This window comes from Myotis myotis, unplaced genomic scaffold (genome assembly GCF_014108235.1).
Source record: "Myotis myotis isolate mMyoMyo1 unplaced genomic scaffold, mMyoMyo1.p scaffold_m19_p_1, whole genome shotgun sequence".
NCBI lineage: Eukaryota > Metazoa > Chordata > Mammalia > Chiroptera > Vespertilionidae > Myotis > Myotis myotis.
Window position 1 is genome coordinate 8,953,409 of NW_023416313.1, and position 13,512 is coordinate 8,966,920.

At 47.0% G+C, this 13,512-nt stretch overlaps 2 protein-coding genes and 1 non-coding gene across 12 annotated transcripts in view; 2 read left to right on the forward strand and 1 right to left on the reverse strand.

Annotated features, from left to right (window-relative positions):
* Window positions 1-250: 250 nt before the first annotated feature.
* Window positions 251-13,512, reverse strand: part of FAM184B (family with sequence similarity 184 member B) — a 78,238-nt gene continuing 64,976 nt past the window's right edge. For 4 of the 8 annotated variants that reach the window (XM_036329696.1, XM_036329688.1, XM_036329678.1 and 1 more), the window contains 2 exons: window positions 11,050-12,393; window positions 10,643-10,831 (listed from right to left, as the gene is read on the reverse strand). Coding sequence is in view for 6 of the 8 variants with exons in the window: in XM_036329678.1 (XP_036185571.1) it covers window positions 12,300-12,393 (94 nt within the window). In the remaining 2 variants the exon portion in view is untranslated. Of the gene's footprint in view, window positions 1,938-10,433; window positions 10,832-11,049; window positions 12,394-13,512 lie in introns of those variants that run through there. The other 4 variants (XM_036329649.1, XM_036329658.1, XM_036329638.1 and 1 more) reach the window with 4 other exon arrangements.
* On the forward strand, window positions 1,818-1,945 carry LOC118662293. Its single transcript, XR_004969685.1, has one exon. It is a non-coding gene; the product is annotated as a small nucleolar RNA SNORA11 (small nucleolar RNA).
* MED28 (mediator complex subunit 28) overlaps window positions 4,631-13,512 on the forward strand; it is a 43,572-nt gene continuing 34,690 nt past the window's right edge. For 2 of the 3 annotated variants that reach the window (XR_004971157.1, XR_004971156.1), the window contains exons 1-4: window positions 4,631-4,808; window positions 6,346-6,412; window positions 7,052-7,164; window positions 8,477-8,785. Coding sequence is in view for 1 of the 3 variants with exons in the window: in XM_036329733.1 (XP_036185626.1) it covers window positions 4,650-4,808; window positions 6,346-6,412; window positions 7,052-7,164; window positions 8,477-8,674 (537 nt within the window). In the remaining 2 variants the exon portion in view is untranslated. Of the gene's footprint in view, window positions 4,809-6,345; window positions 6,413-7,051; window positions 7,165-8,476; window positions 10,498-13,512 lie in introns of those variants that run through there. The other variant, XM_036329733.1, reaches the window with a different exon arrangement.

The following is a 13,512-nucleotide window of genomic DNA, read 5'->3' on the forward strand; positions in this document are numbered from 1 at the left end:
CCCATCTCTTTGGCGTTGTTATGTGAACTAAGTGAGTTGAGGCACAGGGATAAAGGTGTTATCTCCATGTTAATCGTCACTTTAGGGCACTCTGTGAGCTTACCAGTTTATGACGAGGTACTATCATCCCCATATAGCAGATGAGGAAAACGAGGCACCGAGAGTGAACAGCCCGTTCTGTGCAGACTTTGAAGACAGCTCTCCTGTTTTATTCTGGCAGGGGGTGAATCAAATCACCATGAATAGGATGTGTGCCCTTTTTTTTTTTTTTTTAAGACTTTGAGACATTTGTCAGGAAAAGCTGTTTATGGAGTTACAGTCCTTGGGTTACATCGGACTCGACGTACATTGTTTTATGGTTACGCCATCTCCCATTTATTTATTTAAAAAAAGTTCCATCATTTTGACATATGTACATATGCGCTTTATGCTTTTTATTACTTATTTACCACAAGTAAAGGTCAGGAATTGTTATCTTTTAAATTTTGTTTACTGTTTCCCTTCATTACTGCTGTGTCTGTGATCCATGTGAGTGACGTAGGTTCTTATGTAGGTGGGTTCCGATTTACGGCAAAAATCCCGTTACGTCGCCGTAGGAACAGATCTCTGACGTAACCCGAGGACCTACTGTATTTTTAATATTTTAAAAACTTGACATCTAAGATGAAGTTGTGTCTAAACTGGTTTACAGACAGGGAAAGGAAATGGCCATGCATATTCATGCTATTAGAGTTAAAACCAGGCAGTAAAGGTCTTCCTCCAGGTATCCCTGTACAGAAAGGTGGAACTACCAGCTAGTGAAAAGAAACTGAAATCATTTAGATTCCTTCTGGGTGACTGAGAAGGCCAGGCAGGGATATGATGGAAGGCTTTCTATCAAAGGCCTTTTAGAAATAAAAGAACAATGGAACCCCTGTGTTTACTCGAGTGTGAGATACAGAAGGCTAGGCACAGCCCTGGGTTCATGTGCTTATCTAATCTGGTTGATGCCCATGCATCCAGCTGCCGGCATTTCACAGACCCTTGGCTGATCCTCAGAGCCACGACCGGAGGCAGGTGGTATCTGAGTCGGTTTCAGTGAGGACTGGCTGGGCATGGCTGTGGGGAGCAGCAAACCCAAAGCAGCAGTAGGTTAGAACCATAGTGTTCAAAGGCGGCTGAAAAAGGGAATCCAAAACAAGCAGCCCCACAGGCTGGAAATGTGCGTCACCACCAGGCCTCAGGCTCCCTCAGTCCCAGGTGGCTGCAGGGACAAGGCTGCAAGAAGATGAGGAAGGGGGGGAGCAGGGATGAACGTATTTTAAGGAGCTTTCACTCAAGTCCCACATAACATGCTCAGATCATCAGCCAGAGTAAGTCACGTTACGCCAGGGATTTGGGGAGACGATTAGCTGATGAAGGAAGGGAAAAGAGGACAAGAGACTGGCCACTAACAGTCTGTGACACCACTGCGGAGATGAGGAAACTAAATCTAGTGAATTGCTCATGTTTGTGAACTAGAACGTAGAAAAAAAGGTTAGAACCCAGATCAGTGGATCTGCAAAGCCCAGTATCTGAAACCATACCCTGTCACTTGGTATGTCGGTTAGCATTGGGCTGGCCACTTCCTTGGCCCTTTCTCTACTGCCCACCATATTCTTGAACTTTGGGCTGGCTACTCCCTTTCGTCACTGAGGAAATGTTGGCCTAAACCCCAGTGATGGTGAACCTATGACACACGTGTCAGAGGTGACACGCGAACTCATTTTTTTTGGTTGATTTTTCTTTGTTAAATGGCATTTAAATATATAAAATAAATATCAAAAATATAAGTCCCTTGGGTGTGGAGAGAGCAGAGCGCCTGAAGAACAGCTTCTCTGTGTACAACACGTCCAGCAGCAACTTGGGCATACTCCCCACGGGTGGCAGAACACTATGGCCTCCTGTGACATTACGCCCTATACATAAAAGAAAAACAAAAGAAAAGAAAAGAAATATATAAGTCTTTGTTTTACTATGGTTGCAAATATCAAAAAATTTCTATATGTGACATGGCACCAGAGTTAAGTTAGGGTTTTTCAAAATGCTGACACACCGAGCTCAAAAGGTTCACCATCACTGGCCTCAACCCTGATACTGTACAAATCACACTGGTCTCTCTGTGTGTGGACTACCAGTTTACTCTCAGGTTACTGCCTGATTACTCCTGCCTCCATTTGCTTACCTCTGCTTCTATACTGGGAGAGGCTATTTTTAAACAAATTACATCATGTCACTTGTCTTTTCTCACTGCAACTCCCTACACACATTATCTCTTCTCAGTAATCTTTCCAAGGTAGTGTTCTCCCATTTTTTTACATGAGGAAACGTGTTTTCAACAAAATCCAAATGTGCTCTATTCTGGGGTGAATCCAAGAGAGGTACCACTAACCATTGAGGCAACTTACTCATGGTTAGGTAAACAATGGGTACAGTGTTTTGAGCCAGACGTTTAAGGATTTATACTCTAAAATAATATTTATGTTGCCCAGCTGGTGTGGCTCAGTGGTTGAGTATTGACCTCTGAACCAAGAGATCAAGGTTCGATTCCCATTCAGGGCACATGCCCGGGTTGTGGGCTCGATCCCCAGTAAGGGGCATGCAGGAGGCAGCCAATCAATGATTCTCTCTCATCACTGATATTTCTATCTCCCTCTCCCTTCCTCTCTGAAATCAATAAAAATATATTTAAAAAAATATTTATGTTAATATGTAATGCTTTTAAATAAAATTTTTAATTCTTAGTTTTAATAGGTAAATATTTTACCAATTCTCAATTTGAATAGGTAAATATTGGCCGACATCATCCATATAAGCAAAAACATTTGGAGTCCCCAATAAAATTTTGGAATGTAAAGAAAAGGATCCTGAGATCCAAAAAGTCTGAAAACTGCTGAAGTAGACTAGTTCCCTCCTGGGATTCTATTTTTGTTCATTCAATCAACAAAAATTTATGTCTATTTTATGCCAGACACAGTTCTAGGTGTTGGGAATCCATGTGAAGATAGGCAGGCCCTGATTTCATGGCGCTTGCATTCCAGTTGGTGTGTGTGTGTGTGTGTATGGCAGCTTAGTCAATGAAGAAGAAAACACACAAGTAATTGCAGGTGATGTGTAATGGTGAAGTGTCTGAGAGTGTGGGTCTAAGACTGAGGCTAGGAAGATGACCTCTGACCTGAGTGATTGGCAAAGGGAAGCCCCTGTCTCTGACCATTTCTGCCCTGCCTCACTCACTCTGGCCCTGCTGGCTTTTCTGTGATTCCTTCAATATGCCAGGCAGGTTCCTTCTTCAGGGACCCCTCTGTCTAGAAAGTTTCCTGGCTGAATTTTGTCTACAGCCCACTTCTCCCTGGAGTAGCCTTTTCCAACCACCTATCTCAAATCCATCACTACTAGCCATCTCCTGGCCAGGATACATTTTTTTTTTTGCCTTAGCATTTATCTCTACGTGATATTGCCATATATATATATATATATATATATATATATATATATATATATATATATATATATATATATATATAATATATATAACCTCCCACAAAAACAATAGTAAACTCCATAAGGGCAGAGACTTGGAGTGATCGCTATAACACGCAGATCATCAAATGTTATCTAGGACATGGAGGGCTCAATAAATGTGTTGTATGATCACATATATAACTAAAATTAAACAATAAAAATATATTTACCTTCTGAAAAAATGAATAATCAGCTGTTGGAAGCAAGTTATTAAAATAGTAGCACAGTGACTTTCTGGTGTCACGATAAGGATCTAACGGAACAGTGCCAGGCACATAGATAGGGAACCTCAACAATGTTAGTCATTTTTGTTACCTGTCTCTCCCCAGAAAGAACTGTCCTCGTTATATCCACGATGGCTGGATTAGTAGCTGGTGCACAGCAAGCTCTCGTAAATATTTGTGGAAGGAATGGGTACCTCCAGCTGTTTGCAGCGGGTAAACAGAGCCCATAGACCAGCGGTTCTCAACCTGTGGGTCACGACCCCTTTGAGGGTCGAACGACCCTTTCACAGGGGTCGACTACGACCATCAGAAAACACATATATAATTACATAGTTTTTGTGATTAATCACTAGGCTTTAATTATGTTCAATTTGTAACAACGAAAATACATCCTGCATATCAGATATTTACATTACGATTCATAACAGCAAGATTACAGTTATGAAGTAGCAACAAAAATAATTTTATGGTTGGGGGTCACCACAACATGAGCAACTGTATTAAAGGGTCACAGCATTAGGAAGGTTGAGAACCACTGCCAGAGACTCTTGGCCAAAGTTACTCCAAGCGTTAAGGACAAAGTCCGGCCTCGACCCGCAGCATCGTGACTCCCGCGGGAGAACTCAGTCCAAGGAATGTATTCTCTTCTCTACTCAGCTGTGTCAAATGCGGTCAAAGCCCTTGATTCTCAAGAAAAAAAAAGAAAGGAAAAAGCCAGATCCGGCGCGCGGGGAAGGAAGAGGAGACCAACCCCCAACAGCCCGTTTCCCTGACGCCCAACCAACACCTGCCGGTGCGGGGAACTGCCACGTGATCAGAGGCATCACGTGATTCGCGGACCAGCTGCTGCGCAGGTGCACTAGGCCCCTTCCGGCCATTTCGGAAATGGCGGCTCCGCTGGGAGGTATGTTCTCCGGGCAGCCACCCGGTGCCCCGCCCCCGCCGCCGGGCCTCCCGGGCCAGGCCTCGCTTCTTCAGGCCGCGCCAGGCGCTTCGAGATCTTCTCCGAGTACCTTGGTGGATGAGTTGGAGTCATCTTTCGAGGTAAAAGGAGCCGTGGGAGGTCTATGTCCCATCCTCCCACCGTGCCTGAAATGTAAGCTGCGCATGCGCAGGTCATCTCCATCCGCCATCCCCGCACCCCGCTTACAAACGGGGAGACTGGCTCCGAGACTGGAAGTCGCTTGCTTTCGCCTCCACAGTGAGTGGGACCCGTGCTCCACTCGGGGCAGCTGGCGGAGACGCGCGAACGAGCCGTTTCTGGGGGCACGTGGGCTTGAAGCCTTCCAGGTTCCCACCGGCTGGTCCGCCCCTCCCCGCACCCCTGCGTGTGTAGCGCCGGCCCGCCCTCTCGGGGGCGCACCGTTACCCGCCGCGTCCTGCGCCCTTCCCGCTGGGCTCCACCTCGCAGCGACGCTGCAGTCGTGGGGCCCTTGACCTGAAACGGGCCGATTTTAAAGGTGTGCGGAGCTCGCTGCCCGGGTCGGGAGGCGGGGCAGCTGGGGGTGAAGGAGGGCGGGGCCCTGGCCGAGATGACCCCAAACAGGAATCGGGCCCAAGGAGCACCCTGGAGCCCCAACTCCAACAGGAGCCCTCATTCAGAATGTCCCACAGGACGGGGGGTCTTTTTCTGATTTATTGAACGGTTACAGGGAATTGCCTGGGGGGATATTGTGATTTTTCTCCGTTAAATCAAATGGTGGCACCTGCAGGCAGAAGGGCCCGCCCATCTCGTCCGTGGCCTCAGTGTGGGCCCAGGTCTGCCTGCCTCCTGCCAGGTGCGCGTGCTTCGTGCTGGCAGGGCCCTGCTCTCCCGGGGTTTGGGGGTTCCTTTCTGCCCCCTGTGCCCCCCCCCCCCATCCCGTCCTCTCTCTGGCCCCGCGGCGGTGTTAGGCCCTCTGAGTGGACAGCTCCCCGGCTGAGGCACACACACACCTGGATCCGGGGCCCTTCAGGGAGGACTCCCTCTTCGGGGCTTGTTTTTCCCCTGACGCCGACCTGGCTCTTCTCCTGGGCCCTCCAGTGGGTCATTAGCGTGTGTTTATTGAGCGCCGCTTCGTGCCGAGCACAATCCCTGCGCATGGTGAGCAAGGCAGGCAGTTCTCCCGTGGGGGCAGCTGGTAATGGACTGAAAGCAGGGGTGAATGGCAGTGGGAAACAGGACGGCGGGGCTTGGTGGTGGAAGAGGAGAGGGAGAGGGCCTGCCCCAGGAGCTGGTGGTTTACCCGAGTCCTGAGTGGGTGGTGCGGGTCCTGTGCGCATCGGAGGGAGCAGCCGCGGGCAGCACTGGAACAGGGTTCCGGGCCCTGGTGTGGAGTGAGCGAGTGGGGAGAGCAGTGGGGGGCAGGAGAGACCGGATGGGGTGCCGACCGATTCCAGCCGCCTCATCCGCCGGCGCTTCCTCCCTGGGCCCAATCGAGTCAGTTTACCACGTGTCTTCACTGGCATGATGTCTGGTGTGCAAACCAGATGCTATCAGCTCATTGAATGGCTTCAGGGGGAGCCGTATCTTACCCTAAAGTAGGGTTTTTGATGTGCGAATGACATTTTTTTCCTTCTGTGATATGTTTTGGTCACACAGGCTTGCTTTGCTTCTCTGGTGAGTCAGGACTATGTCAATGGCACGGATCAGGAGGAAATCCGAACTGGTAAGCATGCCCTCTTGTTAGACCTGGTTCTGATGGCTGACTTTACACTTGGTGCGTTTCAGTCCTGCTGGTACCCTCAGAGAACTGTTGTGGGGACGATTTATGCAAATTGCTCATATACTGCTGGTTCTCTGTTCAGTTTATTTAATTGACATCTTGTCATTCATGACGAACCATTCACGATGAACTTTTCATAGCGGCATTAGGACAAAGACCAGTAGTGCGTACTGCTTTTAAAGTAAGTGTTGTTTAGTGTTTAAATAGGTGTGACAGTCTCCTGTGCTTCCTCCTCGCCCAAGTCCTGTCCTCAGAGGTGACCAGTGGTTCTGGTTTCTTTGTACTAGATTTTACATGTTAGGTTTTAACTGGAATCATGCTTCTTGCTGGATCTCTGGATCGTTTTTCTTAAGAAGTGTGCTGTAGTAAGTCTCTTATTTACCTGATAAAAGTACAAATTATCTGCTATTTAATGTTGGCTAACGCGTGGAAGGCTGGGGGTATCATTGCTGTGGCCAAATTTAAAATCCCAGATTACATCTATGAGAAGGTGATGTTTTGATATTCGGACTGTTCATGTATGGGGAGATATTTGTGTCGAATATTTTTTTTGACTTAATATTTTGTGTGTGTTTTTTTAAGGTGTTGATCAGTGTATCCAGAAATTTCTGGATATTGCAAGACAAACAGAATGTTTTTTTCTACAAAAAAGATTGCAGTTATCTGTCCAGAAGCCAGAGCAGGTTATCAAAGAGGTATGACCTCCGTTATCTCCTCACCTTTCGAAAGAGCACACGTTGTCAGGGTTCCGTCTCTGCTTTAAATGAAATCCCTTTTCCATTAGCTATGGTAGGTCTTTATAGATTGAGTACAAATGTTGCTCGTTGTCAGTGTTCGTGACAACCTGGACAAGTAGTGGAGGAAAGGGGGTGGGGGAATCAGGGCTTCAAACAGCATTTTCATATGCTGGCTGTCATGGAAGGTGTTTCTTAAAGGAAAGGTACTGCTGCTTGAAAAAGGTCGGAAAGCCAGTCATGGGACTCACTTCGGACAGGAGGTGTGATCTGTGCAGCCCCAGGTGCCCATATACAGGAAGGGCTTCGCCCGGCTTTGTCCAAGGAACCCCAAATCAGTGTTCCGGCCCAGGCTCCTCCAAGCTCAGGACTTCATTGTCTCAGTCGTGTGAAGCGGGGCATTTGAAGTGTGTTGGGGTGGCCAGGATGACTGGAGAGCTGCAGTGGCATGTCGTGTGCTGGGCCAGGACCTGCCCCCTGCAGTGGGGAAGAGGGAAGACTCGTCCGCCCAGACGGCCAGTGGTGCCTCTAATGCGAAACACTCAATTGAGATGAACGTTTTGTGGGCAGGGTTTGAGTAACTACTTCCACAAGCTGACGAATTAAAGTGTTTTTATTCAATGATATCCCTGTTGAGAAGGTGAATGGTGAGGGGATACTCTCATAGTTCATTACATCAGATCAGTTCCTGATTTGAATACTTCAGTAGTAACATAGGGGTGTTCAATAGTAATTGAATAGGTGTAAGTAACAGTTTCCTGTTACTAGCTTTATCTCTTGATAAAGAATTACAATGCTAGTATTCACTAAAAAAACTCCTGAAAATGAGACCTTAACACTTCCTAATATGAAATGTTAGAATAGCGATTGTGGATTCTTTTAAACAGTTGTTCCTATGTGTTTCAGATTCTCACTGTCTTTCAGGTTCTCAGCAGTAGCCTTTGGACAGAGATATTGAATGCCTGGGACCAGGGTGGGGAAGAGACTGGTTTCTTTTGGCTGCTCTTTGATACTTTGGAATATTATAACTTGGGAATTACTTATTAAAAGAAAATGGATTAAGAATAAAAACTCTCCATGTTAGGCAGACATTTGCCATTGGAAGAGTTGCTTTGGGTTATTCAAATAGTGGAGCCAAGCAGAGTCATGATTGGGCGTGGTGTGGTTTAATAGATTTTCTTTGTTTTGAATTTACTTCTTAGTGCTCTTAATTATGCAGGGACTGCATTTGCTTCTCACGAGGTTGCTCTGACTTCGTCACCTTCACTTGCAGGATGTCTCGGAACTGCGGAACGAGCTGCAGCGGAAAGACGCCCTGGTCCAGAAGCACCTGACCAAGCTGCGGCATTGGCAGCAGGTGCTGGAGGACATCAACGGGCAGCACAAGAAGCCCGCCGACATCCCGCAGGGCTCCCTGGCCTACCTCGAGCAGGCGTCGGCCAACATCCCCGCGCCTCTGAAGCAGAACTGAGGAAAAGCCGCAGGAAAGGGCGCTTCTCAGCGGCATGGCATTTTGGAAGAACTCCGCCAGAGAGTGGGGCGGTCTCCGCTGCACGCTCCCGCCTAAAACGCTCCCGTTTTTGTAAGCTCTTACCTTATTACTACTTTATAGAACGCGCATGGCTTTGGTAAACCAAGTACATGTTCGTGTTCCGGACAAAACGCAGACTGTTGGTGCGACGCCCACCGCTAACGTTCCTTTCTGTTTCTTTTCCTGCGTGTTTTATTTTTTAAATGTTCGTGTGACTTAATCTGTTTGCATTTTCAGTTTTAGATTAGTTTGTATCATGAGGGAAAAGCTGGTCTGGTCTGTGAATCAGAGGATGAGGATTTGGGTTGCAGGCCTTTTATCTTAATTAACCCCCAGTGGCAGTAGGCACAGATGTGTAAATTTGCCACCTTTCCAGACTGTGAACTACCTCAAGAAGAGGAATCTAATACAGCAATGTTTGTAACGCGTCCAGAGCTCTCAGAATGGGATCTTTCGTAAATACTCGGAAGAGGATTGTCATAGCCTAGGTTAGTGCAGTGATATTACAGTAGGATCCTTAAGTTGATGTTGACTTTTATTTGTGGTAAGTTTATATTTTGTGTGATGCCTGCTTACTTTTTGGGGTTGGGAGGCTGCAGGAGGAGCAGTGATGCGTAAATTTTGTCACATTGTGCAGTGAAGCATCAGTCTGAATAGCAGACCCCCTGGGGCAGAGGTGAAGTGTGAGGGTTAGTCTCCCTTTGTTTTGAGTTTTGTTTGCTTGTGTTGTTTGTGTCTTGCTTTTGTGGAGCAGAAATCTCCCATAAGGAAGGTTCTTGCTGATGGGTGGTGGTGATAACAGGGGACAGGGCCTGGGTGGGGGGGGGGAGGGGGGAGCGGCCTGCAGGGTGACCCTCGGTGACTTCCTCTCCACAAAGAGCATGTGGAGCCTCAGCATTTGGGAAGGTGCTTTACCCTCTCGGTGGTCACACGGGCCAACACGATTCTTTATGGAGACGCTGCTGCTGAGAAACACCCCGAGGGCTGTGTCTGGCTGTCTCTGAACTAGGCTCTCCTGTCTTGGTTGTTCAGTCTCTGGCTAGATTACATCCCCTTACCCCCAACAAGCACCACTATCTCCTGAACAGGCAGTGCCTCTGGGGCTCGGTATCTTGACTTGTTTTGTTTTCTCCAGCCTTGAAGGCCCCTCCCCTTAAGCACTGACATCTGCTTGTCGTGCTGGATGCTCCCTGAAGCCTCCAAATGCCCTCCCTGCTGCCGCCGCCCCCCCCCCCCCCCCCCCCCCAGGAAACAGCACTTCCTGTCTCCCATCAGTCTTGCTTGGTGCTCCCTCGAGGGTTAGTAATTTGTATGTGTCTCTGTGCCCCTCGTGAGAATTAGGCATTATTTTCCTCTGAACATGCAGAGATCATGTATTATCTCTTCTACATAGTACTTGCTACCCGTTGTTGTTTGTGCATGTGTGGTATACAGCCTGAGGCCACGTAGTCCCCTCACTGAACATGTGTGAGTTAAACAAAACTTTAAACGAATTTTTTTTCTCAGATAACATGACTTCAGGGTTGTTAACCTGGCCAGCTCATGCTGATTAGAAGCGCTGATTAGCAGCTTTGGATTTCTTCATTAAAAAACAAATTAAACATTTAGGCATCTTTCAGTAATAAAGCGGTTCTTGGTGACAAGTTCAGGAACTGTCCTCCTTGGTGCTTAGTGAAAAGACTTTGAATTAATGTATGTATCAGTTATTGCCATTTTTTATTAAATTCAAAAAGTTTCTAGCAAATAAATAATTTTTCAATTTTTTCTGTTTGTAAATATCATTTTCCTTTTAATGGCATCTTGCTGGTTGGTTGATGAACATAGAAATCCCTCCTTCAATGAGAAATAAGCCATCAGCTGGGAGTTCCCTTGTCTCCTCATTCCCATGATGATAGAAGCATGCAAAAATTTAGTTAACACACATGTAATGATTGGGTAGGATCTAGAAATTTAACAAATCTTTTTCACTCACCTGCAACAAGAAAGGAGTCCAAACAAATGCAGAGTGTTGAGTACAATCCTGTCCCTGCAGCAGGTGTTACGCCGAGGTATGGGACAGCAGAATGAAGGGAAGCCTGCTTTGCTAGTCATCAGGAGCTGCAGGGTGGGAAAAGGTTGCAGTCAACAAAAGTAGAATTGTGTGCAGTCTTTAAAACAAGATACAAAGTCTTACAATGCTCACTCTGAGCAGGAAGCAAAAGACAACAATATATTGATACTGAAAAATAATACGGTACGTTACAGGTATGGTAAGTATTTGCAGTTAAAAAATTATCTTATTGGGGCCATGTGTTTTGATTAGGTAGTCAATTTACCTTTAAATTAGGAGTTTTGAGATGTAATGCATTTCTCTCAAAAGGACATAAGTATGTAAGAGGCCACTTTTTATTTGAAGATGATCCGATTGAGGTCATTGTGAACTTTCCATTTCTAAGTACAGTCTTCATCAAATTTCACCCTTCTTTTGGAAAATCAATACAAGTCATAACCATTTTTATCGCCCAGTTGTTTAAAGTTTTATTCAAAGAGCAAAGATTTGACAGTGCCTAGAATAAACAACTGTTCATGGGCCACCTTGCTGGGCCAGCACCAGAGGACAATACATTTTGCCCATTAAAAGATGTATTAAGTTTTGTCAAATCACACTGCTCCTTCAGAGGGTCCGACAGTTCAGTGTGGGCTGAGCAGGTCAGCACCGTGGATGGCCACTACCTGTCCCCTTTAACCTACCAAGCATCCATGCAACGGGGGTGCAATGCATCATGAGGCAAATGGCCCAAACCCAGAGACCAGAGGTTCAGTAGATATTTGACTTGAAAGAACAGATAATCTAGAAACCTTCACAAATGGCCAATTGGCATTGCAGATTGAAACGGGGGTATGACGGGGCGGGGCTCAGTTATTCACAAATCCTGGCAGTGCTTAATTCGAATTCGTGATTGGGATCATTGCCATATTATGTTGCTTAATCCTCATAAAGGCCCCTTCTGAGGTAGGTGTTATCCCCTCTATTAGCTACTTCACGTCCAGAATTAGGAAATCCAAGTGTCAAGGTCTGTGGCTGTTCAGTCCTAGTAGCTTCGATTTGCTTGTTTTGTGTTTTAATTGGCTTTCCTGGTTGTTCGGAACTTTGTTTTATTCCCCTTCTTAATGAGGTTCGCTGTGCATCTTAAATTACATCACTTACATAGGAACACTTTTCAAGTGGATTTGAGTTGCATCCTCGAAAATGAAATCCCTTTCAAAGCAGGCCGCGGAAACCACAAAGCGGAGCGCAAGCTATGGACACGAAATACTACAGGCAGGCCGTCAGTAACATTCACATTTTCCGATGATGTTTTCGGGTAACACGGGCTCCTTTTACCCTGACGCCAAGGGTTTTTAATGAGCCGGTGCCACAATGAACAGTATGAAATGTCAGTGCCAAGATTTGTTTAGCTATTGGATGCAAATCATATTACAAAGCAGGTTATTTGGTTGATTGATTTTTTAGTTCATTCCCTCAGATGTTTTAAAAGAAATTTTTTTTCAAATGTCCTTTCTGTGATGGGTCCCAAGGATCACTTTAGAAAGAAAAGTACTTGGTGAACCATTCCTGGTGGGCAGAGCCCTGTTTCTGCTGGACTTCTTTGGGTTGGGCTGTTTCACCATCTTGTGTCCTAAACAAAAAACAACAACAAAAAGGATTAGATGGTTTTGCAGTTTTGAAAATTACTCAGAAAACATCTTAAAACCCCACCATCTTTTCAGGGGACGATAACTGCTTCCTTGCTCTTCAAAAAGTGCTGGAACGTGACTGGCCAACATTAGCATCTGGAAACCAGCTGTGAAGGGAATGTCTAATTCAGATTTGAAGACCAAAGGTTCTCCATTATTTCACTTAAGATCATGAGGCATATTTGCAACATTTATTCCAGGCACAAATCTACATATATAAAACCCTAATATGCAAATAGATTGAACAGCGGAACAACCGAACAATCAAACAACTGAACAACCAGTCGCTATGATGTGTGCTGACCACCGGGGGCGCGCACAGAACATGGTGGGCGTCAGCAGCAGGCAGCAGAGCACGGAACATGGCGGGCATTGGCTGTGGCATGATGGTGGAGCAGGTGACCGGGAGTGCCAGACTAAGGCAGAGCACCGGTCGCTGTCATCGGAGTGAGCCTCTGGTGGTTACTGAAAATTCTTTGCTTCCACGTGCCATGGTCCCACCCAGTGCTCGCACCCACAGCCAGCACTGAAGCTGCCACTCATACCCACTTGCCGGCGCCCTGCACCGATCCCGATCACTCAGCACCATCAGCAGGTGCAAGCGGCGCCTACCTGCCCCAATTGCCCCTGAGGGCTTCTCCACCTCCCCCTGCTCCTGAGGGATGATTGGGGTCAGTAGCCGCCGCTCACACCCTCTAACAGCGCTGGTCTGCTCGCACCCACTGCTGGCATCAGCCCCAATGGCTCTGCACCGTCAGCGGGTGCAAGGGGGGCCAGCACTGTCAGCATGTGGGAGCGGTGGCAGCAGGAGCAGGGCTGCCGGCAGACGGGACTGGGGACTGCGGTGCAGGAGGGGCCAGACGGGGGTGTGGAGGATGGGCCGAGACCCACCCCTGTGCCCACTGCAGCCTCGCAGCCCATAGTTCCTTTCAAGGTGCACGAATTCGTGCACTGGGCCCCTAGTTAATAAATAACACCCCTCCCCCCCACCACCACCAAAATAAAAGGGTAAAAGAGGAGCATTTGAGATATTGCTCCCTAGCATATGTTGTCAGTTTGGT